The following is a 27,603-nucleotide window of genomic DNA, read 5'->3' as shown; positions in this document are numbered from 1 at the left end:
ATGTACTCAAAACAATTGCGGATTTTTTGAAAATTTTCTAAAATAACTTGTAGTGATATTATTTTTTAAGTTTTAGTTTGTGTAATGCAAATTGTAAAGAGCCGTTTAATAATAAATTTTTGTCTCTTTATAAGTTATAAATCATAACAAATTTAGAACACTATTGAAAACCGTTCTCTAAAAACGTAAGTAACTTTCACCGGTCAACGTATCCTCGAAACTGTATGACCAAGAAAATTTGAACCAATAATCCTACACGCTTTTCTTCATTTGAAAAATGTTTATTTACAATTTTTGTTTATTTTAATTTACAAAGATCGGATGTGATTTCACATTTCTGAGAGTAACGACGATTCAACTTGTTTCCATGGTTAACTAAGTGAAATTAATCAAGAAAGAATAGAATTGGTTATAACTCAGTAATTTTGTGAAAGAAACATATTATAGCTTATATCGCTGAAAAGCTTAAAAATGGCGCTTTTTATGAAGTCATGGCCAACTATAATTTCCATTTAAAAAAACATATGTTTGTGTTATAAGTCAAAAATGACAGGCTTTAGAAAAAATCGGAGAACACAAACTCATTAGGAATGTACAACTTTCTTTTATCTGAACACTTTTTGTCTAAAATAGATTATAATGGAATTGGACAATTTTTAAACTAGGCAAAATTTGTTTTTTTCGAAATATCTAATAAGCCATGAACTTTTTCAAAAATCTGAAAAGCGCATTTTTATTAGCGATGGGAACTATCGAATGAATTAGACTATCGAATGGTTAATGAATGAATGATTTCAACTATCGAATGGTTTTATTCGAATAAAATCATTCATTCATTTGTATACTAAAGCATATGTGACAACCACGCCGTGCGACTAAATGGTTATCGTTGAGTCACGACTATCGAATGCTTTTGATAAATGAAATTTAGTATTCGTTTGATTTTTGTATGCGTCAGTGCATTATTAGTTCTTCCAAATTTTTATAACTTCGCCGTATAAATACTGTCCTATTTTTGCGTTTATTAGAATAGTTAAAATACTAAAATAGTAGTTATTTTTTAATTCTATTTATTGACGATTATGTGCATGTGCAGGTGGTCAAAATTTTTCCGAAAATTTGTGTGGTTTTCCGTAGTCCGATCTGTCGTTTATTTAATTTTATATGGTATATGGTCTATTTTTTAATGGGAAATTTTGAGAAGTAGCAATTTTTAAGAGAGATCAGATGAACTTACAATTAATTTTAAAAATACATATTTGTATTTTAGATGTTTTAATAATATGAATTAGTTGAACTTAATAATATCATATTTAAGTAATGTGGTTGTATAATCATATTTAAGTAAATGGTTATCGAACTCAAACTATGGGGTGAGAAAATTAAAATAAAAGTTTTACACGTGCCAATTTAAAAAAAAAAGTTAACGATGTTTGTATTTTGTTTATGCTAATTCTCTTACATGTAGTTTTTTGCGAAGAAAAAATATTTCATTTATTTTTAAAGTAAATGCCAGTAAAAGTAAATATAATTTTTAAATAGTAATATAAAGCACCTAATATAAATAATTTTGATTTCTAATTTTTTATTTATATTTTCCTTCCATTACACTGCATGCTTAGAAAATTAATAAATGTTTATATTTCATGATTTTAAAATTTGTTGTTAATATAACAAATTAGTTTTGTAATTATTATTATTTAATAAACCAACGTTACCAAAAAATTTAGAGACTATATTATTTTTAAATAGGATCTAATATAAATAATTTTGACATCTAATTTGATGTTTATATTTTGCTACTACTTAAAAGAAAATATTTATATTAAATGATTTTAAATTTTGTTGTTAATAGGTATAACAAACTATTACTGTTATTATTATTTATTAAACCAGTCTTTGCTAAAAAACATTAAAAATAATTTTCCTACATCCAAAATAACAAGTATTATTGCAGTGTAACAACAGAATATTAAAAAAAATGCAGAATATATAGTATATATATTCTATTTATAGAATATATATTCCCTAATTAACTAAAGCCAAACAATAATATTCTTTGCTAATATCAACTAATACCAAAATATGGCAACAGCGCCTTTCATAATGTATTTTCTGTGTAAATACTAGCACCTCAATAAAAAAAATAATGTGCCCTTATCTATATCTGACTCCGCAAAAAATCAAAGATGCCGGCTTCTTTCATAGCATTGCCACCGACCGCTGTCGGGTTTCTCGGAAAGAAACCTACGTCGCCGGGCGACAACTAAAATTCAGTTAATATTTTATTATAATCGATTCTGACGAATGAATGAATTTCATAAATGAATGAATTTTATAAATGAATGGTTTTTGCTGCCGAATTACTAGAATACAATATTTCAAGGCAGATGACGGATCTATTCGATAATTTTTATTCGAATAGTTTTCAACGAATGTTTTCTTACTAACTATCGAGTTATTCGAATAAATTGCAACTATCGAATGTTTCGATTGTATTCATTCGATAGTTCCCACTACTAATTTTTATGACCCCACAAAACTGCAATTCTTTCCCCATTTAACCGACTCTCTATCTCCAGTAGTTTCCGAGATGCCCATAGAGAACATCGTAGGAAACTCACCCTGTATATTATATATTACTACTCACCAATGACTAAAGAATCCAAGGACAAATAATACCCGAGAGCAAATTGTTACCATGCCACCAAACAGTGCCGTGGCACATATTTTTCTTAGCTTAGCTGTTTTAAGAGATATTTATATTTTTTGATAAATGTTTTGACTACGTCTATGGTGTACACGGTGGTATCATACTAATTAATTACGAAAAAAAACATATTAAAATGTTAACAAAAGGTACAAAACTAGTATCGACGTATAGCACACATCAAACATATAATATCTGAAAAATAATTATCGAATTCAATAAGAAAACTAAGAAAACGGTAAAAAGGTGGAGTAGACTATTTATTTACCTATGAAACGTGGCTTTTACGCTTGAAAGGCTGAACAATTAATCACCATTGTAATAAAGTTTATACAAAGTTCACTACACACAAACTATTAAAAATCGCTTAAATTGTCGCTGATGACCAGCTGATGACTCATTCGTTGCCACCAACAAAATTGCGTATAACATCACAAATTCTATTGCAGCCCGTATATGGGCGTTACGTGTCCTTGTATTCTTTAGTCATTGCTACTCACTATGAGTTAACCTGTACATGGCAGATCTGGCTCCGCCTTGTATAAAAATGTGTAGTGGTGGTAGATTCGCCAAAACCTCAAGAAAGAAGACCAAACACATTGTCAGACTTTATGTTGGGTAAAAAATACCCAAAAAATATTCAACTTAAAATAAACTGAATTGCCACACGTGCCTAACTCTTTCTATTATTCTATTATTGTTATTATTATTTCAGACCAAGATGCGATCATTGTGAAGTAAGGAAATACGGCTTCTCGTACGAAGGCTGCAAAGAATGCGACTGCGATAGAATCGGTTCCGTAGACCTCCAATGCGGTCCCTCGGGCCAGTGTCCTTGCAGGGAGAACGTAGAGGGTCGAAGATGTGACAGATGCAAGGAAAATAAATACGATAGACATAGAGGCTGTCTTCCTTGTCCGGACTGTTACAATCTGGTCCAGGACGCTCATACAAGTCACAAGGGGAAACTGGATGAACTCAATGATATACTGATAGAGATTGAGAGTCGCCCAACTGTGATTGCTGACCAGGATTTCCCTATACAGTTGACAGAACTGCAGGTACAAGACTATGTTAACCCCTCGGGCAGGCGCGTACTTAGCCCACGGCCACACAGAAAGCGTTTTTTGCGTTTTTAGCGTGAAGCGTCTTTAGCGACTAAAACAAAATAACAGGATTATATAGGAGTGGCCACACCAAAAGCGTGTAGCGTTCGGCGTGTCTCGCAAAAAACGCAAATGAAAACAAATCAGTTTGTTTTCTGTAGCGTCTTTAGCGTTTTCTAAGATGAGACCCCGTCATAGGCGGACGTTATATTTAATAATACAATAAAAATAAATTAAATAGTATGCATTTTTTTTCATTTTAGAGTATTATCTAAAAATATTTTTATAAAGAACATCTACTGTTGAGGAAGATTCTATTAAATTCAAAAATTTGAAGGAAATGTTTGAAAAAGTGTCGTTTGAAATGTTGAAAAAGTAATAAATTAAAGGATTATTTTCTTACGCGTAAAAAGTGTTTTTTTCTGCGTAAATAAGTTTTTTTAACAGAAACAAATAGTTTTTGACGCGTAAAAAATAGTGTTTTACGTGTAACCAATAGTTTTTTACACGTAAAAACGTACGCGTAAAAATGACGCTTAAAAATTAGTTTTTTACGTGTAACAATTAGTTTTTTTACAAGTAAAAAATATTTTTTTTTGCGTAACAAAAGGTTTTTTACCATAATAAGCTTTTGACGCGTAAAAAAATATTTTTTTACGTGTAACAAATAGTTTTTTACAGGTAAAAAATATTTTTTTTTGGTAAAAAGTTTTTTTACCAGAAACAATAAGTTTTTGACGCGTAAAATTTAGTTTTTTACGTGTAACAAATAGTTTTATACACGTAAAAATATTTTTTTTTGCGTAAGAAATGTTTTCTAACAGAAACAATAAGTTTTTGACGCGTAAAAAAATAGTATTTTACGTGTAACAAATAGATTTTTACACGTAACAAATAGATCTATATGCGTAAAAAATAGTTTTCTACCAGTAACAAATAGTTTTATACGCGTAAAAAATAGTTTTCTAGCAGTAACAAATAGGTTTATACGCGTAAAAATAGTTTTTTACGTGTAAGAGTTTTATTCGCGTAAAATAATAAAAATAGTTTTTTACGTGTAACAAATGTTTTTTTACACGTAATAATTTGATTCAGTTTTACAAAATTTGTATTAAAGTATCAATATTTTTGATAAACACGTGGACTGCTCACAAATATACGTCGCGTCACTACGGATTTCTAAGCCGTTAACACGTTTCGTTACAACGAGCTCGTATGTCAGTTCGTCTCACTAGCTCGTTTGTCACGGCCTTGAATTTTTACTCCCAGCGCGCGTAAAGAAGTTTCACTCCAAAATGTTTCATAAATCATGTCGCATCATGTCATGTGCATTACACAATATGCATTACCTGCAATAATAAAAGATATTTTCTTTAAAGTGTATAATTCTATCTAACACACTTCTAATAAAGCATACTCTGACTCTTTGAACATTTGTTACAGCTTCTAATAATTAGGTATATCAATAACTTCCTAAGAAATTTTGTTAGCGCTTTTAGTTAGTTTACCATTTTTCTCAATATATTCTGCATAATATATGACTCGATATATTCACCTAGAATAAAATCAATAATATCATTTATGAATAGAAAACTACATGTATAGCTTTTTCGTTAATATTTGCAATTTCAGACCAGAACTTGTCCGAAGAGAACTTTCTTGGTTTGTTTAAAAATATCTTACCCTATAACATAAATTTACATCTGAATTAATCTAATCAGATCAAATTTTCTTCATAGTATAGAAAACATCGAAACTGTTTGACTGGTAATCGAGGTATCAATAAGCTGACACTAAAATTTAATGCATAATTAAATGGGATAATTATTTTCATGTAAAACAAAACTTGCAAAAATTGCATTAGCAACTATAAATATTTACTATTCTATTATATAATTATAATTATTTATTATACTATAATTATAACAAGTACTAACCACAACACTACAACATAAAAAAACTATACACATATAAATTAAAATTCGTAAAATATATGGCAAATAATAATTATTATTTTTACACATACCACTGGCACTAGCAGTAGATTGTCTTTGTCTCCGAATCAAGCTCCGAATATACGCCCCGGCCCGTCCACAATTCAATCCCAGCATCTTTTATCTTCGTCTCTTCAACGCTAACGGCGCCGATCTCGCCTATCTCTTTCTCACAGGATTGATTGTTGGACGGGCCGGGAATCCACGAGCTTGCGACGTTACTAATTGACATTATTGATAGAAACTGCAGACCTGCCGCGTCTTTTGCGTGTTTTTAATGGACACAAATCGAAAAAAACGCTTAAAACGGTAAAATCGCAAAAAGCGCTTGAGACGCAAAAAACGCAACACGCTAAAAACGCTTTCTGTGTGGCCGTGGGCTTAGAACCACACGACCGGGCGCGTAGCGGTATTTCGTACCACATTAATTCCTACTAATGTTCGTACCGGAAATTCAAATAATTCGTTTTCTGACACATTGAAATAAATTGTCTGACTGTTTGACACTTAATGGCAAAGGAAGCTAGACAAAATCAAGGAAAATATACGTTTTCAAACTAAATCTTAAATAACTTAAAAACGATTTATTTTAGGTATAGGAACATGTATACTCAAAAAGTAACGAATTGGAAAACCTTTTCCCTAGTAAAATAAAAAAGTGGATTTTCATTTGAAAAAAATGATTTATGATAGTTTTTTATTGCTCAATTCCATGACAGCTACCGCCATTATTATATGACATTTGAACTATTTCATTTTTGAAATAGATAGCCACATGTTTTCTCTTTATGACACAGTGGCTGTGGTAATCACTAAATTTGACTTTTAGGCAATTAATATTATATATTATACAGGGTTGTTCACCACATACGACACGGAATACTGTAGCTAAACGATTAGATTTTTACAAATTGTAAGTTTTGGGTTCCTTGAAGGACTATTAGAGCTACAATTTAAAAATATAAGTATAATACAAATAAGTTACAGAGTGTCCCAAATAAATAAAAAATATCAAAGTTTATTTTTTTTAAATGGAACACCCTGTATATTATTACATTTTTCGTTTCTACGCTTAAAATAAAGGTAAATTTGATTGAGGTTTATTACACTTAAATCTTACCGTTTTTGAAATATTTTATTGTGAAATTGCAGTATAAATTTTAAGGCTTCATTTCTCCGAGGCTGTCAAAGTTTTTAATACTAAATATTTACTGAAGTTTATTTATTGATCTGTTATTGTGTTGCAATAATAAAAATTCTACTACCTTATACAGAGTGTCTAAATATTTATTTTAAATGATTATTAGCTTTAAACGGCAATAACTTGTTTAATTTAAATGGAACACCCTGTATATTTTATGAGAATCAGATGCACGATTTAATTGTCTATCAAATTGTATTATACCATTTTTTACCTATCTCTTGAAGCTTCCGTAGAAAATGCATTTTCTTGTAATTTAGAACTCATTTATCAATATACCCATGGAATACTAACATGAACACCTTAAAAATGATATTTAATTTTTTGACAAATGCTTATTTATAAAAACAGAGACGTTCATTTTCATAACTTATTATTACATTGATTTCTGATTCAAATCCACATTTATTTAGAATAATTTATTAACGAACACAATTAAATATGTAATTAATTAGTATTTGGGCGGAAATACTGGGGATATTTAATTAATGGTATACTCTTTTAAAAAGATTTAAATAGTTTTCTTTCTGCAAACAAATGGGCTAGTAATATCATCGTTTTACTAAAAACGATAATATTTCTAGCCTGTACATTTTGTACATTTGTTGTTTTAAAAACAATCTAAAATGTCAATATTCCATGGGTATATTAATAAATGAGGTCTAAATTATAAGAAAATGCATTTTCTACGAAAACTTGAAGAGATAGGTAAAAAGTGGTATAATACAATTTGATAGACAATTAAATTGTGCATCTGATTCTCATAAAATATACAGGGTATTCCATTTAAATTAAACAAGTTATTGCCCTTTAAAGCTAGTAATTATTTAAAATAACTTTTTAGACACTCTGTATAAGGTAGTATAATTTATATTATTGCAACACAATAACTGATCAATAAATAAACTTCAGTAAATATTTAGTATTAAAAACTTTGATCCCTCGAGGAAATCAAGCGTTAAAATTTATACAGCAATTTTACAAAATTGAAAATATTTCAAAAACGGTAAGGTTTACGTGTTATAAACCTTAATCAAATTTACCTTTATTTTAATCGTAGAAACTAAAAATGCAATAATATACAGGGTGTTCCGTTTAAAAAATTCAACTTTGATATTTTTTATTTATTTGGGACACTCTGTATCTTGTAAAAATATTTTTAAATTGTAGCTCTAATAGTCCTTCAACGAACCCAAAACTTACAATTTGTAAAAATCTAATCGTTTAGCTACAATACTCCGTGTCGCATGTGGTGAACAACCCTGTATATACATATATTATATATTCAATTTTTTTTGACAGGTAGTTTTTTTCGTCCAAAAATTTTAAATATTTTTTTTGCTCAAAAACGGTTAATGTTAGATATAGAGTGTTCGACATCAATATTCATAGAATTTTACAGAGAATTTAAGTATGTAATAAAAAACGGGGGCACCCATTTAAAATAAGAAAATTGCTGTCAACTTCCGGTATTTCCGGAAGTGCCGCCATATTAAAAATAATTTTAATCGATAGATCTCGTTGTAAAACAATAATGTGCAAAAAAATCTCCGATCTAGATATTGTGGTTCTCTAGAAACTTCTAATGCACGCTCAGCCTGGGACACCCTGTATACGTATCGATATGTTGTCTTAAATTGTATATCTCTAATTATTGTAGGACAACATCGACGAGTTCCATAACAAGGTAAAAGAAGCGACCGGGAATCACAGCGTGACGCATCAGGTGGAAGACATCAAAAGACGCAGCGGCGACGTTGCCAGGTCTCTGGAAACGGTCAGGGAAAACATCGATATCATCGAGCAGAGAAACGACGATGCCGACAGGAATAACAAGAACAGCGAAGTTGTCTTGGAGTCGGTAAGTCTATTTTATTTCCTGCAAAAATAATTGAAGCTTGTCAGTTTGACTTGATGATGTTTAAGTAGCGTATTTGATATTTTTGATATTAAACAATTATTATAACTTGTCTATTTTTATGAGAAATGTACTGCAAAATAAAACGCTAGATCACCACATTACACCAAAACACTTTTACTTTTACACAGGACGTGCATTTCGCTAACCATGTTAGGATCATCAGCAGATGATTAAAACTCATAACTCATATTCAGGGCTTGTTGTAGACAATTCTCTGAAATGGGACATGCGTATCGACGCTTTGTCGAAAAAATTAAGCTCTGCCTGTTTTGCATTAAGATCTGTTTCTAAGGAGCTTAACTTGTCAGTGGCTAGAACTGTTTATTATGCACTTTTTGAGTCGCACCTCAGATATGCCCTTCCATTCTGGGGTGCGTGTTGTGCGACTCAATTTGACCGCATTTTCAAGCTCCAGAAGAGAGTTGTTCGATATTCACTGGGACTAAACAGTAGAACCCATTGCCAGGACTTTTTTAAAAAATTAAAAATATTAACTCTTCCTTCCTTATTTATATTTGGATCCGTTTGCGTAATACGTAAGCATGTATCAGCTTCTCAAGATAGGCCATCTCACACTTATCCACTCAGGAACACGGAAGATCTTTATCTACCTACCCCACGCTCAGAGTTAGTTAAAAGTTCAATATTATACAACTCGAAAAAAATGCACAATCGCCTGCCATTTGAAATCAAATCCATAACATCATTTTCTTCATTTCGCAAAGCATTGAAATCTTTTTTACTAGACAAGGCTTTCTACGCCGTAAATGCCTTGATAATAATTTAATTTATACTAATATTTTGATAATCGAATTTGATCTTGTAAACACTGGTCTAATGTTTGCTATTACTATTGTTGCGGACCCGTACCGTGTGAACTCGGCCTTAGGCTTCAGGCGCCTGCTATGACTCATACGCCCACCGACGTTCGAAGAACGCCGCTAAGAATTTTCGAGAAAAGTCTGGATTGTCTGTTTCTCTCATATATAAGCCGATGCCCGAAACCTGAGGAGGATAGAGAGAAAATAACCGATCGACGCGTACAGTTACAATCGCCGCGCTAATTCAAAATAAATTGCTGTTAGATAAATAATTAGATAAATTGTAAATAAGTTATAAATAGTTCTTTAAGTTTTCTTTTAATCGTTATTGTTTGTTAATTAGTGTTAAATAAATTGTGTTTAAATAAATTGTGACTTTCTGTCCACACGGAACCGACGAAAAACGTAACACTATATTTACCAATGACATCGAAATTAATTTATTTGGAGTTCATTGATATTTACTATAAACTTACTAAATATTTTTGAATCTTATTTTTATTTCTTTATTCTTTGACATTGTAAACATTTATAAATGTTTATTTTAAACAATAAGACTGACAATGTAATTTGTATAATGTTTTGTATTCTCTTTTGTTTCTTTGTTTGCTTACTTTACCTTTGTCTACAAATTGTAAAATTTTTTAACAATAAAGGCATTTATTTATTTAGCTCAAACACATACTTTAGGTTTACACTTAAACAAAATTTTCAAGATTTTCCCCTGTATATTTACATATAGAGTTTATACTTAATTGTTTAGTTTACCAAATTTGTACTTACAATTTCAGTTGGAAGTAGCCTTGAATGACATCAGATCAAACTTTGACACCAAAGCCCGAAAAGCCTTGGATGACGCGACCAAAAGGAACGATCTGGTTGGTCAGCAATCAGGCAAGATGACCAACATTTCTCAAGAAGCCAGGAAGTTAGCCGATCAGCTGGACAACCAAGCTGAAGCTTTGGTTGCAAAAGCTAAAGAAGCTAAAAACAAATCGGTTGAGGTTTATGAACAGGCCAAAAAATCCAACACAGATCAGGCGAGTAAAAATGAATGAGCTTAAAAATTTTCCGATAAAGTCTTACCAAAACCTATTATCTGGGATTTAAGCGGTTATAACTGGTACAAAAAAGCTTTAGACAATAAAATCTATTTTTCCAAGGTTCCTAGATTAAAAATTAATGATTTTTAAGTGAATTTATAATATTAACTATTGTCGACAGGTTTCGGTCACTGATCAAGCGAGAAAACTCAAGAAAGACATCTACGATGCCGAAAGGAAACTCAACGAAACTCAATCTTTCACCGAAGATGTTAACAAAAAAAGTAAACAAGTCAAAGAAGACGCTGTCAGACTCTTGAGCGAAGCCAACAACTTAGAAATCCCAAATGTCGACTTGCCCGCTTTGGAAAAACGATCCGACAAAGCCAGAAGCGAAGCTGACAGACTGGAAAAACGACTAGAGGCACTTTTTAAAAATAGGTATGTTGATTTTAACATCATCATCATCATCGTTTTCAGCTTATTCAACCATTTCCAATTATGGTGTAGCTTCCCTCGCATATTTAGATATAGTAAACGCCACGAATGTTTGGGAGTGATTCATCACTTGATAAAGTTAGAATCGACACGCGCGCTATCATTTTTACATTAAAAACGTAAATTTTTACCGCAGACGTAGGTTTTTAAAGGCCCGATCTAATCATCTGCCTGCGCTCCTCCTACTTATTCTAAAATGTTAGCGTGATTGACAAAGACGATACTATATCGCGTTTCTTTGATTGATTCGTTTTTGTGCGTCAGTCCATTGGTGTGCTTGCAGTACGACCAATGGGGCATTCCAGTTTATATTTATAACCAAATATATGTTTTGACCTTTGAATAAGAAGAGTAAGGAAGGAGCATAATGCCATCCATGTATTCATGCATGGTGGGCGGAAAAAGCACCATAAAAGCACTCTAGGGTGGGGATCTTTGACAGTTCTGTTTGACAATTCATTTGACACATTTGAATTTGATTTGAAATTTTGTGGATTTGTCGGTCTTTACGGAGCTTATTTTATGTTATTTATTATTTATTCTACTACTGATAGTTGTATAAAGGTAGTAAATCTAGATGGAAATTGTGGCAGAACTTAAATTAACAGTGACACTATCGCGATTTATCGAAAAAAGACTCTAAAATAGTTGGTTGTGTAGCGTGTGGTAGATCTCGGCAAAAAATTGAGTGAAATAAAGGAACAACTTTTCGCTAGTAAGTGACTATATATAATATACATACGTGTAGTAAACCGATCATTTATGAAATTCACTTAAATTAACTAAATTATATATTTTTTTCTTGCATTTTAGCTTTTATTTATTACTTGCCAAAGATTAGATGTCAAAGAATTTAGATACGTTAATTTGACTTACCTGCTTCAGTAGCGTATCGGATGTTTGTGTTAATAAATACTTATTATAACTTATCTATTTTTATTAGAATTATATATTTTTATAACAATTTTAATAACTACCAACATTTATTCACAACGTAAAATAAAACAACAAATTAATGAGTCTACCCCACGTCTACCCTACATCATAGTTTTACATTTTTTAAATAAAATTAGAACGACACTGATAAACCGGAATTTAAGTCGGCCATATTTGAGGCCCATCACGGTGTACCTAAGATTTTTGATATGCTCCTTCCTTAATCTTCTTATTCAAAGGTTTTGACAAGACTTTGACAATTAAAACAATAAATTACAACAGATTATATATTGATTATTATATGATTTGAAACACCACGGCACTGGAATTAAGTTTTATGTGACCTTGAACAGATTGGTTTACATGGTAGCGACCGATGAATCACTCCCAAACATTCGTGGCGTTTACTATACTCTCTTTGTAGATGAGCCCAATGTTGTCTATTGTTAGCTACGCGGGACCAAGTTATCCCTAGATGACATCTATTACTTGGGTCTTTTATCGTATCCACTGTATTTTTTGCAGTCTCTCTTGATTATTTCCAGCATATTTCGTTCCATTGAGCGTTGTGCGACCTGCAGTTTCCATATAATGTCCGTTTTAGGTGTCCAGGTTTCGCACGCATAGGTAATGACAGGTAGCACACATTGGTCGAATGTGTTCTTCTTTAGATAGACTGGCATTCTATATTTGAATATGATTTAGTTTCTTGGATAAGTACTCCATGCTAACTTAATTCTTCTGTACATTTCTGGTTCAGCAGAGATCCCGAGCTGTGTACTAGTTGTTCCAAATATATTCTTCTACTATTTCCAGTGTTATTTTATTTATTAAAATATATTTTCTGTCTACTAGTTCGTTGTACATTACTTTCGTTTTTGCTAAATTCATTTTGGGACTTACTTTATTGCTGGCTGTACTTAGTTCCTTAATTTGTGCTTGTAGTTCTTCAGGACTATTGATAATTAAGATTATGTCATCAGCGAATCTTAGATGGTTAAGATATTCTCCATCCATTCTAATCCTTTGTTGGCCCAGTCCAGTTGACGAAAGATTTCTTCTAGTGTTGCTGTAAACCATTTTGGGGATATCGCGTCTCCCTGTCGTACTCCTTTGCCAATTGGGAACTCTGGGGTTGTTTTATATTTTTTATATTATTATATATTTTATATTTTAAATACATGGGTTTAAATGGCGAGTAAACAAAAAAAAATAGTATATAATTATTCTAAAAGTGTTAGAAAGTATGATTTGTAGAAACTCTAAAAAGTAAAGGAGTTTTTCCATTTTTTTTTTATCTCAAAAACTGTGACTGATTTTGAGGTTATTACAAATTTTGTTGCAAATATTATTCCTAATCTTAAATTGAAAACCGCGTTTCGCTAGCTACTGTAATTTTGGAGTGACGATTTTTTTAAATTTTTAACCCCCTCCCATACCTCCTTAACAACCCCCCACCCCCACCAAAAACTAATGGCAAGATTCTCGGCTGCCACAGTATGTTTGTGCCAAATTTGGTTAAGATCGGTTTAGCGGTTTTTGAGTTATCGTGTTACAGACGGACAGACAGACATACAGATACCATGAACATATTTTGTATATAGGTCATTTATGAACTTTTTTTTTGCTGACAACTTTTTTTTTGCTGATCTTAATAGCCTATACATCTGACAATACCTTGTTTTTGATTTGTAGATATCAGTGGTTAAATTACAGTTTCTGATATTTCGCTCATCACCAGACTTAACCATTTTTGACTGTTGTTAAACGTTTACTATTTATATACATATTTTTTACGTAGTGATGAAATAAAGAAAAACATTGAGGAAAAAACTAACGACGCTGGAGAACTTTTGTCCAAAGCCGAGGATCAGCAAAGCGAGACCGAGGAACTGCTAAATGACATCCACGAAACGAGGGGTACGGTCAACGCCACTATTAGCAGGTGGAACGAGTACTTTAACGACACTGAGAACATCTATAAAGACCTCAGAGGTAAACATTACCTTATATCACAATTCTCCTATAAGTTGGTTCTCTCTCTCTTTTTTTTAAAGATTTTGATAGTGCTACCAACAAGTCCAAAGAAGAAGCGGATAGAGCTTTGAGTACCATTCCGGAAATCCAGGATACCATCGTGAGCACTCTGCTGGAAATCGACAATGCTAAGAACAAACTGGGCGATGCTCAAGAAGATGCTAACAGTGCTCAGGAAAAAGCCGAGAAAGCTAAGGCAGTTGGAGCAGAAGCTTCTGAAAAGGTAGTACTATAGTATCACAGATTAGCCCAAGTAGCAAATTTTATTTTATAAAGGTTGTATAAACAGCTATGTGATAATTTTTATAGGATACCTCAATTCATATAACGTGCTATATGACCGTAATATGATAGCTTTACAACCAAAAAAGGCCCATTTTTATACAACCATTTAGTAGTATAGAAGTTCTATAAAAAGGGTATACAACTCTTATGCAACTATTTTACACAACTATTTTATATGACTATTATAAAACTAGTTTTATTGTGTATTATGTGGTCACATCTAAGAAACAGAACAATAAAAACATTTGATCATTTAGCGAGGTACAAGAGTATTTTATTTTTTACCGAAGAATATCAGTAGCAAATTATATTTTAAGCGTGTCGTAAAATGAATCTAGAGGATGTGGATTGTTAAAAAGGAGACTTTACTCGAGAATGAAAATGGCGGGTAGAGCCAGAAGGTACAACAAATATGTAATATAAAAAATCATTAATAGGGTTTGAAAAGTAGGGACAATTTTTGTTGCGCCGAAAATTTTACTGGTAGATTATAGGTATGTATTTGGCAAAAAATTAAAGCGCTTTAATTTCGATTAAGGTTTACATATAAATTTAAACAATAAAATAAAATAAATTTTTCAAAAATTCTTGTTTTTAATTTAATTAAACACTTTATTACTGTATGTGGGAATCTTATCACAAAATAGTTCTCAAAAATAACATTTTACAATGTATTTTGATGTTTTTATTTTGCTTCATATAATGGCGGCCATAGGCCATACAAAAACTCTGCCTTAAACATGGCGAATTATAATGCAAACATTTTATTATAAATGAATCCCTTAAATAAGTCTTTGTTGTAAAATAAAACGGTATAGAATAAATATCTATCATTACGCAGAATTTCCAGGCACTATAGAACTATTTTGGACATATTGAGATTTGTGACAAATAGATGTTGCCAAATCTCATTTGATTAGTATTTAAACAAACAAACATGATCAGATTTTCATGGATTCATGCACGCAATGCATTTCATGCGTGCCCGACGAGTGAGCGCCAACCTAAGGACTTGGAAAAACAACAATAAAACAATACAAACATTACTACAGTAAAACTTTTACACCAACGTGGCAACAATGTTTTGAAGAAGCCAGACAACCCAAGAGATTTTGGCTTTTGAGAACCCAGGGAATTCTCGGGATTATTTGCCGTAATTTTGAGGAGTTTTTTCTTACATGCTCTTTATAACTACCCCTGCGTTTGTTAAGTTTTTTCCAACTTTGTCCAGAATTCATAATAGCTGTGATTGATTATACTCGTACGTAGATTTTACTTTTGCAACAACAACAATAACAAAATAAATAACTAGGTATATCATTTAAATTAAAATGAGGTTATATTATACATTACCAGTTTTATAATGCAGATATTACAGCGAATTTATTGTGTTAATCACAATTTTATCATATAAGGCTATATAACTGTGTTGTATACAGCACCGTAGTTTAACGCAATAAAACGTTCTATCATACAACGTAATACAACTTTAATAAGACAGGTTTAAGTAACTATTATATGATCTTGTGACTACTAGTTATATGAATATTATAGAACTCTTACATGGTGGGTATAAGAGTCTAATAAAATAATATGTTTGTTATCATATAGCATTGTCTTATTAAGTGTTATATCATACTAAAAGAAATTATCGTTTAATGCGTTATAGGATACGTTGTAAAAACCACTAGAAAATAGTTTAATATTACAACTTTTATTAAAAACAGAATGGTCGAAACCAAACGCTTAATAAAATCAAGCAATCCTTAAGACAACGCTATTCGATTGTTATAAAACAATTTAATCCTTTTAGAATTTTTTTTTGCTACTTGGGAGGTATACTATATGTATACAGATAGAAATCTTATCCCTAATTCGTGGTACGGAAATTGTTTTTTATGACGATGTGCAAACGAGTAAAATTTCCTGTGCGCAAAAATAAACTCGCGTAAAATAACAATAAACAGCGTAATAGAGAGATATCGCTAAACCGAATAGCGTGCATGGACGTTAATAAGGCCAGGTGTTATTTCCTTTACGTGAGGTGGTATTAACTCTCTTCATTTATAGTTATCGGATCGGAAAGAACTCTGTTCGCGTCGCGTCCGCTATTTAAACTTAACCTAACTTTGAATTTAAAACTTTGAAATTGTTTTGTTTACTAGGTATTTTAAAACTAAAGGGCTAAATTGCTTATTTCCAGTGCTTCATTGTTCAACGTCTGCCAGTGGGTTTAGGGCAACAAGCAACAAATTCTCTTAGAAGGGCTAAGTCGTCATCTGCTGTAAACCTAAGCCTCTTTATAGGTTCTTTAATATTGGAAGAAGTGGAATCAATATTTTGGGCCATATATTTATTTAATTAAAACTAATCCCAGCTACTCAAATATCAAATTACTTAATAAAACTAAAGTAATAATTCAAAACAATTCAAACATAACCTAAAATAAAAGATCTCGCCGGCCGGCCCCGGTTGTCCCATTTAAGCAATTTTTAAACGTTATTTAGAAATAGCGCTTGGTGTAATTGATCCGCAAATTACGTCAGGCGGTAACGTTATTAGCGGGTGTTGCGTTAAAAATTGACTCGCGCATATCGTAACCATGATAAGGTACGCGTAAATACTGCATGACGCTATTCGGTTTTCCGATATCTCTCTAATAACTGTGCCGGTCAGGGCTGTGCACAATTTTATAGGCCATAAGTGGGCGTGCTATGTGCGCAAACTAGTAACCTAACTAGTGCCCGATTCCGAAAATTGGAACCACGAAAAACAATAAAGAAAAAACAAAGTTTTTAATCTGTATAATCTGTGATAGTATACACCAAATAAACTTTTAGTCACGTGATTAAGCTTGACCGGTACAGTGTTGCCCCCTTTCACATATTTTCTTTTAATCAAAATATTTTAGGAAACAAAAATGAAAATAAATATAAATATATAAACAGTTATTATTTACATCAACAAAACTCACCTACTTAACAGCACTTAAGGGACATAAAGGGCCATTACTGCCGCTTTCCCGTTCAAAATATTCTAATAAGGTTGCAATGAGTTTTTTGCCACGGCTATTAAGCTATGTTATACACTTCCCACTGAAAGAGGTTCAAAAAGAACAATGTTCGACTCGCTGCAAGGTCTGCTAGTAAAAATGTTTAAACTTAAAGTATCACTGAAGTTATTTATAGTTTTTTATGTTTTATGAATACGATCATGACGTACAAAACAGCGAGCGGATTGGTTCAGATTTTCTCAAGACTTTTATTATTTAAACGATACCAATTTTTGATCTGTTTGTTTTAGTTAAAAGATTTTCTTCAAACGGCTAAAGATCTGGACGCAAATGGAACTACTCTGGTCGAAAATGCGGAAGATATGAAGAAAAAAGTCGACGATTCTAAAGAACGGCTTCGAAAACTTTTGGAAAGTACAAGATTTAACAGTAGTTTGGTGGATGTAGCCAAGGAAAAGGTATGTATACGAAAAATTACAAATTTTCCTTTGATTACAATATTAAAAATACGAAATGAAGATCGCTGTCATTTTATATGTAAAATTATATATACAGGTTGTTAATTTGTTTATTACTACCGGCAAGAGCTTTATGGTTGAGATATGACAACCTCGGCCAGCTCGTCGAGAGACGACGCGACGCGACGGGACGAGTCGGCACCTTAGCTTAGGCAGTGTTGCCATTCTGTTCCCCAATAAGTAACCGTCCAGTTAACAATCTGTATATGGGGAATGTCATTGATCGTCATTTCGTCAAACCAAGTGGACGCCGTTTTTTTTTATTATACGGTACCTTTTAACGCGTCATATATACACACCGGAAAAATCTAGGGATATCATTTTATTAAAGTTAAAAATAAATGTTTTGAAAAAACAACCACATATTTGTAGGCCGATTCTTTCTACTTCGATTGAAACGAAGTAGTCACACTAGTTATTTCTAAATTTGGGATATTTGCAGAAGTGTTTGTGCATTTTTTGTCAAATGTATAAAAAGCGCCTAGCATCAATTGTTCGAATTTAACCTGTACTGGCTATGTTTTTATGATAACTGACCAGAATTCATTCAAATAACTCTGTTTAGTATTAAACGACATTATGGAGCGTAGACATCTTAACAGAGATGAAATGCTAAGGGCCATGGGTATGGTCGAAGCTGGAATGCGCCAAATCGACGTAGCTAGAGCATTAAATACAACGCAAAGTGTAATATCGCGATTAAGTGCACGTTACCGTGAAAGTGGTGATGTTGCTGAAAGGCACACAGGGCGGATTCAATCACTACCCCTCAGCAAGATCATTTTTTACAATTAAATGCTCGGCGCCGACCGACTCTTACAGCACCAGAGCTTAATTTAATTCTCCAGGAAACACATAATGTAACCGTTAGTTCTGACACTGTTCGCAATAGATTAAGAGAGGTCAACTTAAGAAGCAGACGCCCCTGGAGAGCTCAACCCTTAACGAGAGAAAATCGAGAGGTACGATATTTGTGGGCTCAAGATCATGTTCAGTGGTCGAATGAACAATGGGCCAATGTTCTCTTCACGGATGAGTCACGCCTTGGAATTCATCCGGATTCGAGGAGGCTTAGGGTATGGAGAGAACCGGGAAATCTTATTCGGTTGGATCATGTTCAGGACGTGCACTCTTATCATGGTGGAACATTATGGTCTGGGGAGGAGTCCAGTTAGGCCGAAAAACCGATCTCGTTTTTCTTGAAAGGTTTCTTACAGGAATCACATATCGTGATTTAATTCTTGAGCCTGTCGTGTTACCATATGCCAATAATTTGGGGAGAAACTTCATTCTCATGCACGACAATGCACGGCCTCATACAGCCAGAGTGGTAAGTGAGTTTATCAATGCTCATCAATTAAACATCTTACCCTGGCCGGCACAATCTCCTGACCTCAACCCCATCGACCACGTATCGGACGCGGTCCAAACAAGAATTTTGAGAATGGGTATGCCTCGTGAAACTCGTAGGGATCTGGTTCGGGCCGTGAATGCAGCGTGGCAGGGTGTACCTCAAGAAGAGATCGACAACCTGATCAGGAGCATGGAGAGACGATGTAGGGCTGTAATGAACAGTAGAGGAGGCCATACCCTTTATTAAGTAAAAATGGTTTTATCTTTTCTTTTTAATTCACAGTTTAGAATTTAAAAAAAATGTGTGTATTTTTTTGAGTTCAATAAAAATCAAAATTCGGTAAATTTCGCATTTTTATTTCCAATACGTCCTGTAAACTATTTGTTTTCCAAATTGCCTTAAGTCGGCGATAATTATTCCTTTTGCATAAAGGAGGTGATAAAGAGCAAGCTTCCAACTATCGTCCAATTGCACTCCTTCCCACGTTATCGAAGATCATGGAGAGACTGGTTAAAAAGAGGCTTCTATCATTTCTTCTAAAATACAAAATACTCACCCCCTTTCAGTTTGGGTTCTTGAGTAACAAATGTACAAATGACGCTATGTTTTCGCTGTTTAATAATGTATACTCCAGTCTGAACAACCGTCTCGTTACAGCAACAATTTTCTGTGATTTCTCGAAAGCTTTCGATTGTGTTAATCATAACATCCTACTAACAAATTGCAGTACTATGGTATCAGGGGAACGCCTCTTGAATGGTTTAAGTCCTACCTTAACAACAGAAACCAGCGTGTGAGGGTTGATAAGACTGTGTCTTCTTGCAAGCCAATAGAATGCGGAGTACCTCAGGGCTCAGTGCTAGGTCCTATTTTGTTTCTGTTGTTTATCAACGATATTGCTAGTCTGGACATCAGTGGTAAAATCTGTCTCTTCGCGGATGATACTTGTTTCACATGGAGCAGCCCGGACACCACGGCACTTCATAGAACCATTTCCAGTGACTTAATCAACATAAAAACATGGTGCGATTCTAATTATCTGTGTCTCAACGTCTCTAAAACTAAAGTCTTATCATATAAAAGTACGTTGCTACCTTTTCAACTTGATAATACCACCATTGACGTCGTTGATTCTGTGAAATTTTTAGGCCTTGTTGTGGACAACTATTTAAAATGGGATTTGCAATCGATGCTTTAGCTAAAAAATTAAGTTCTGCCTGTTTCGCACTTAGATCAGTTGCTAATGTGCTTAATTTGTCAACATCTAGGACAGTCTATTATGCCCTTTATGAGTCGCATCTCCGATACGCACTTCCATTCTGGGGTGCGTGTTGTGCGACTCAATTTGAGCGTATCTTCAAATTACAAAAGAGAGCTGTGCGATATTCACTGAGGCTAACCAGTTGTGCTCACTGCCGGGACTTGTTTAGAAGATATAAAATATTAACTCTTCCTTCCCTATTCATACTCGAATCCGTCTGCCTAGTTCGCAAGCACGTATCGAGTATTTCTCTAGAGCCAGTTCATGGCTATCCAATTAGGAACGCAGAGCATAACATGTATCTGCCAACCCCTCACTCTGAGTTAGTAAAGAGTTCCCAATTGTACAATGCAAAAAAAAATGCACTATCATCTGCCATCTGAAATTAATTCCATTTCATCCTTTCCTGCATTTCGCAGAGCCTTGAGATCATACTTACTGGAGAAAGCCTTTTACGCGGTTAACGATTTTTTTATTAATATCTAGGGTTCTAAATTTAACACACATTCACTAAATTTAAGAAATGATTTTGTTTTCTATCCATTTAAATTTAGTATTGACATTATATACAGTTGTTTATTTACATGTATGTTTATATTTTATTTATATTTAATTAAATAAATTTTTGACAATGTACAATTTCTATAATTGTATAAAGTATTGTTTTAGTTTTGTATGTTTGCTGTTAGTTTTATATGTTTTTCTATTGTTAAGTGAAGTTCTGTATGTTTTTATATTCTTTTTTTTTTTTTTTTAAGCTTTGTCAACAAAATTGTAAAATTTTTTATGACAATAAAGCATTTTTATTTCTACGTCCTGTAAACTATTTGTTTATTTTAATTTTATTATATCAGAAATGCAAATAATAAAATTACTGACGATGGCTGGATAAAATTGTAATATCCCTAGACTTTTCCGATGTGTGTATTTGTTCTAGAATTTTTTCTTTTATTTAATACTTGTCAAAGATTAGATGTCAAAGAGTTTAGATACGTCAATTTGACTTACCTACAGACTGACTTCAGCAGCGTATTGGATGTTTGTGTTTTGTAATTTTGTGTTAATACTTATCTATTTTTATTAGAATTATATGTTTTTATAACGATATTAATAAATACCAACATTTATAAATATAAATTAAATTAATTAGTAGACAGTTAATTAACACTATTTTGAATATTTCTAGGTTGGAAAAGCTACCAAAGACACAGCGGACGTTTCGGGCAAGGTCGACGACCTCATAGGTGACGTCCAAAAAATCATCGAAGACCTCCAAGGTGTCTCTCACGTCAACGACACAGAACTAGATCAGATGGAGGAGGAAATTGAGGTTATAGAGAGGAAAATTGCCGACACAGGCTTGGAGAACAAGCTGGTCAAATTGAAGGACGAACACAAGGCTCAGGAGATACTTATTGAGGACTACAATGAGAGGATTAAAGGTCTTAGAAGGGATGTGGAGAATATTGAGCAGATTGTTAAGGCTCTGCCTGATGATTGCTTCAGAAGAGTGGTTTTGGAGCCTTAGTGGAATCTTAGAAGATTATTAATAATATGCCAAAGAAATTATTACTTTGTTTTGTAGTAATTTATTCTTGTAAATAGAAGTACCTTGTTCCAGTTTTAATGTTAGTGTGTTTTTTTTAAGAAATAACAAATTTATACTGCCATAACAATAAAGATATTTATAACTATAAGAAAATAATTTTATTTGATTTATTTAGTTATACAGGGTGGTCAGAACTGTATCCGGAAACTTCGGCAGTATATTCTGCAGATAAAAATAATTAAAAAATTCGTATAAATGTATGTTCTAAAATGCTTAGTTTTGTAAATACATTTTTATTTCGATTTTTAACAAATAATTTCTAGAGTAACGTCAATATTTGGATGAAAATTGGATCTGGGAGTTTTTTGACATGAGAAATTTCATTTTGATGTCAATACGACTCCTACTTGTAGAGGGCGCCACGTACATATTTTTTCCGTACCTGTATAAAACTACTGACTAAAAAATGTATATTTGCGACGTTTCTTACGTAAAAAAGGTCCCTCGGTAAAAATCGCTACGAGTATAATGGTTTTCGAGATATTTGGAATCGAAATTATCAATACCTGTCATCATTGACATAAATTAAACATGTTGACTTAACCCAAGAACAGTTAACCTAATAGGACTGCTCATTCAGCCAAAAGTGTCCGCCAAGTGCATGCGAAAACTACTCGCTTTGTGACGTCATTGCGGTCATTAGTCCTTATCCGGCAACCAATAATACACACACGTGCATTATTGGAATATATGAATGCATATTACCGAATGCAAAACGTTCATTATTTAGTTTATTTATTTAAACACCTTATATGTATGCATTATAGAAAATTAACTGTATAAATCGTATTAAATACTCGGATAATGCATTTTTAAGAACAGCAGTTTAGAGTACTTCCATATTTTGCTTTAAAATAATTAATAAACAAAATCGTGAACACTTAGTATGCACTTTGTCACAATCCACAACACAAAATGAACGTATTTATACACTCTATAGCTCTAAAAACTTTCAAGACACCTTTTTCACATTTAAAATTGACAAAATAATTAACTCAAAATTTCTCAGCTGTTATTTTTATAAGTTTACCATAGGCAACTAATAATACACACTATCATGACAAGGCCACGAAGGCTTTGACAAGGGCTACAATGACGTCACAACTGTCAGCTGAAGCGCGGGAAGAGGCGAACGTACGTCTTATGAGGATGGGCAATCCTATTAGTTTACCGTTCTTGGACTTAACCCAAGCAGCATTTGGACGTCGGGACAACGTTGTGTCACGCGACCAAACGTCGGGGCGCAACGTCGGCACAACTTCGTGCCAACCCTAGTCTGCACTAGTTTGGAGAATAATTTTTGGGTCGAAACGACGTTGGATACCGACGTTGGCTAGAAGCCTAATTTAGTACAAACGGCAACGTTGTTTAAAATCCTAATTCACAGAAATACAAAACTATAATAATATGGCGTCTAAGTCGCGTTTTATCCTAAATTGGGATAATTATAGTAAAAATATTATTTTTATGACTTAGTTAGAGACAAATTATTATGGCAGTGAAGGGAAACAAAACAAAAGTATTTAAGTGTGGAGGATGTTTGAAGATCATAATTATTGAAACACTTTAACCGACTCTGTAACTCGTTACCCAAGGCAAAAAAGTTAAACGCAAACAACTTTATTGATAAATGTATTGTTTCTACTTTGAAAAATACTAATGGGCCTTAAAATTAAAGAAGTTTTAAAAAAATTTTTGAATTTTTTTTTTAGTAAAATGAGAATAATTCATTCGCAGTCGAAAAAATTGTTTCCGCGTGTTTTTTAGGGTCAAATATTTCAAGTTAATGTATTCAAAAAGCAGGAATTGCTATTTTAGGAACGAAACATTTTCTTATTTAACAACATGGCGGCTTTCACTTTGTTGTTTTGGAGATTAAGATGGAGTAGTTCGAGTAGTCGCATACTGGACTAATAAAGTCGCAGTTCGGCCACAGAATATACACCATACAGAAGCGACAAAGAGCTTTGAATAGCATTGGTCAAATGGGAACTAATTGCGTGACGTCACGTTTGACATCCGTGCGCCTTGAACAGCATTTCACACTGAAAGAAAATTGTTAGATTTTAATAGAAAATGATGAAAGGCAGGTTTATTTAATTTTTTAAAACTAGAGGGATTTAAATCAGTATTTTTATTTAGAATTAAAAATAAATAAATAATTATGAAATATATTTTTTAGTCTTTTATGCATAATATCTAGAAATAATTATACCTGCGGTCGTGAATTTTTTTTTGGTGTATAATTCTTTGACGTCACGTTTGACAGTTAACCAGCATTACCCCCTCCTAAAAAATTTGAAGCAAATCTCTTTGTCGCTTCTGTATGGTGTATATTTTGTGGTTCGGCCTTAACAGGTAGTATACTAGTCGCAAGATTGCCTAATTTAGTCATCCTAGAGTCTAGCTTGTGCCGCCCTCTATATTCTAAATAAACGAGGGAGTGGATAAACTATCGGTAATATATGTCGATGTATATTTAAATTTAGTTTTATATGTACCTTTCTTATGTTCCATTTTAATTAAGTTTTTTTTTATAAAACAAAAAACAGCACTGAACTGTCTGACTGAACAGAACAATGAAGTAAAAATTTAAGATTTAAGGTTATGGTTCAATACAGTTGCAAAAAGGTAGTGACTCGACGTCCTACCAATGTAAGAATAAGGAAATCTAAACAACGTTGGAATTAGTAAAACAGACGACGTTTGCATAACGTTGGAATAGGTCCTGAAACTGACGTCGGAAAACTTTATATTGTCCAACGTTGTAACTACGTTGTCCGAATCACCTAAAGATCACTTAAGCAAAAATGGTTACAAGACAACGTTTATTCGACGTCGCAGAAGCTTCTACTTTGCTGTAGTACTAGTCCAACGTCGGCACAACGTAGGGAGGAACTAACTATTTTTTGTAACTAATCCAACGTTGTGTTTAGTAGACATGTGGTCGCAAGTCGTGAAAATGCTACTTGGGCGATTTTTACAAAGAGATATTTTTTACGTAAAAAGTCACAGAGATGTATATTTTTTCGCTCGGTAATTTTATACAGGTACGGACAAAAATTTATTACGCTTCAAAACAGTTAAACACATGTAGGTGGCGCCCTCTCCTACTAGGAGTCATAATGACATCAAAATTAACTTTCTCATGTCAAAAAACTCCTAGTCATCAATTTTGATCCAAATACTAACGTTACTTCAGAAATTATTTGGCAAAAATCGAAATAAAAATGAAATTTCTACACCCTGTATCTCCGAAACTAAGCATTTTAGGGCATACATTTATACGAACATTTTTACTTATTTTTATCTGCAGAATATACCGCCGAAGTTTCCGGAATACAATTTGGACCACCCTGTATAGAAATAAAAACGTAAAATAGATTGTTGATGAGTAGAATTTAAAAATATATTTTTATGTATTGATCACTCTGAGGATAATAAAAAATGTTTTAAATTTGTTTATTTCTTTTTCTAGTTTTCTTCTACTTTGTTGATTAACAAATAGAATTAAAGATAAGTATATAAGCTCCGTCTACACGTTAACACGCCTAAAACGTTATGTGTAGACAGAGGGCTTTAAACGTTATGTGTAAACAGGGCTTAAGAACGTTATTTACATTATCACAATGATATAATTTTTAATAAACCATTTTATTAGACTTCTTCGTAATTTTATTTTTTTATAATAATTATAATAACAAAATACAAAAAGAATCCTTTTTTTACTACTTATTTTACTACTACCTGTACAATATCAGGAAATTGAATTTATACTAATTCTTTTTCTAAAAAGTATCTATTTTTATCTTTGCAATATTGCTTTTGTAATATACAAAGTCAGATACACATCTATTTCATATCAGATACTTGTATAAGATAAAACCTGATAAAGCTTTTGCACACGATTCTACTGCAGGATAACAAAACAATTTGCACTCGTTGTTGTTATTCGCACCTTATTTCGACATGTACAGGGTGGCCAAAAAATATTTCAAAATTCTGAAACAGCTATTAAATTGAAGGATTTAAAGGACCCGTCTGAAAAAGTGTAGTTTGAAATGTTGAAAAAGAAGTAAATATAAAAATTAAAGTTATTTACGTGCAACAAATCGTTTTTTACGTATAACAAATGGGGGTTTACAAGTAAAAAATAGTTTTTTGGTTGTAACAAATCGTTTTTTACGTGTAATAAATAGTTCTTTACAATTAAAAAATAGTTTTTTACGTGTAACAAATCGTTTTTACGCATAATAAATATTTTTTTACAAGTAAAAAATAGTTTTTTGCGTGTAACAAATAGTTTATTACGTGTAGCAAATAGTTTTTTAGACGTAAAAAAGCATTTTATTCGTAAAAATAGTTTTTTCCGTGTAACAAACAGTTTTATACACGTAAAATAAAAAAAATAATTAATAATTTGATTCCTTTTCACAAATTAATACACATCACGCGTCACTACGTATTTCTAACTCCCCCCCCCCTTAAAACTCCCTTAAAACTCACCCAGTATATCTGATAGCATCTTTTTAATTGAAAAAAAAATAAATTTCATTGTTTTGTTCTCTGTAAGAAAACAGTCTAGTTTTGGGAATTGCCCTCTATTTTAAATGCCGTATAGCATATTTTAGTAATTACTAAATTATTACAATTATTAAAGCCCATCAATAACTTGTAACTTTATAATTGTGAGAGAGCTTCGGAATTTAAAATCTAAAAATTATCATGTTTTCAAAATCTACTCAGATTTTAATCACTCATTTCTTGGATTTTTAATTAAATTTAAAATTTTTCTAGATGAATTTTATGACAGACCTATTAAGAAAAATATACAGGGTGAGTCGTAAGTGCAAATATTTTCAGGGGTGGTAGATCACGATAAAAGAAAAATTTTCTCTCAACTGTTTTTTAAATAAATCCAAAATAACCGACTTATTTTATTTTGAAAATTAAAAAAAATTATTTATTGCCAAAATTTTGAGAACCACTGGATCTTTTCTGGATTTTTCTTCTTGCAAATTTAATCTACTACCTATGTTGCCATATATTATCACAAATTATATTTTTTAACTAAAAACAAAAAAAAATCCCAAAAATTTCAAATTTCTTTTTACAAAAAAAAATCTCTTAATCTGTTTCTGGGGTAGAAATATAGGTACCTACTACCCCTAAAAATATTTGCACTTATTTAAGACTCACCCTGTATACAGCGTTCCATTAAAAAACCTACAATTCCTGTATAAAAATATATTTGAACCAACCAGTATATTTATGACATTTATGAAAATATTTTTTT

The 27,603-nt window shown here is 32.4% G+C and overlaps 1 protein-coding gene across 2 annotated transcripts in view; it reads left to right on the top strand.

Moving 5' to 3' along the window:
- Positions 1-22,248, top strand: part of LOC115886601 (laminin subunit gamma-1-like) — a 79,367-nt gene extending 57,119 nt beyond the window's left edge. For both annotated transcript variants that reach the window (XM_030905837.1, XM_030905836.1), the window contains exons 13-20: positions 3,426-3,771; positions 8,672-8,872; positions 10,545-10,793; positions 10,978-11,237; positions 14,032-14,225; positions 14,288-14,490; positions 17,856-18,023; positions 21,885-22,248. In XM_030905837.1, the coding sequence (XP_030761697.1) occupies positions 3,426-3,771; positions 8,672-8,872; positions 10,545-10,793; positions 10,978-11,237; positions 14,032-14,225; positions 14,288-14,490; positions 17,856-18,023; positions 21,885-22,226 (1,963 nt within the window). In that variant the 3' untranslated portion in view covers positions 22,227-22,248. The remainder of the gene's footprint in view (positions 1-3,425; positions 3,772-8,671; positions 8,873-10,544; positions 10,794-10,977; positions 11,238-14,031; positions 14,226-14,287; positions 14,491-17,855; positions 18,024-21,884) is intronic.
- The last annotated feature ends 5,355 nt before the right edge of the window (positions 22,249-27,603 follow it).

Source organism: Sitophilus oryzae, unplaced genomic scaffold, assembly GCF_002938485.1.
Source record: "Sitophilus oryzae breed Bouriz unplaced genomic scaffold, Soryzae_2.0 scaffold_494_pilon_pilon, whole genome shotgun sequence".
Taxonomy (NCBI): Eukaryota; Metazoa; Arthropoda; class Insecta; order Coleoptera; family Curculionidae; genus Sitophilus; species Sitophilus oryzae.
This window is presented reverse-complemented; position numbering and strand designations above follow the sequence as displayed.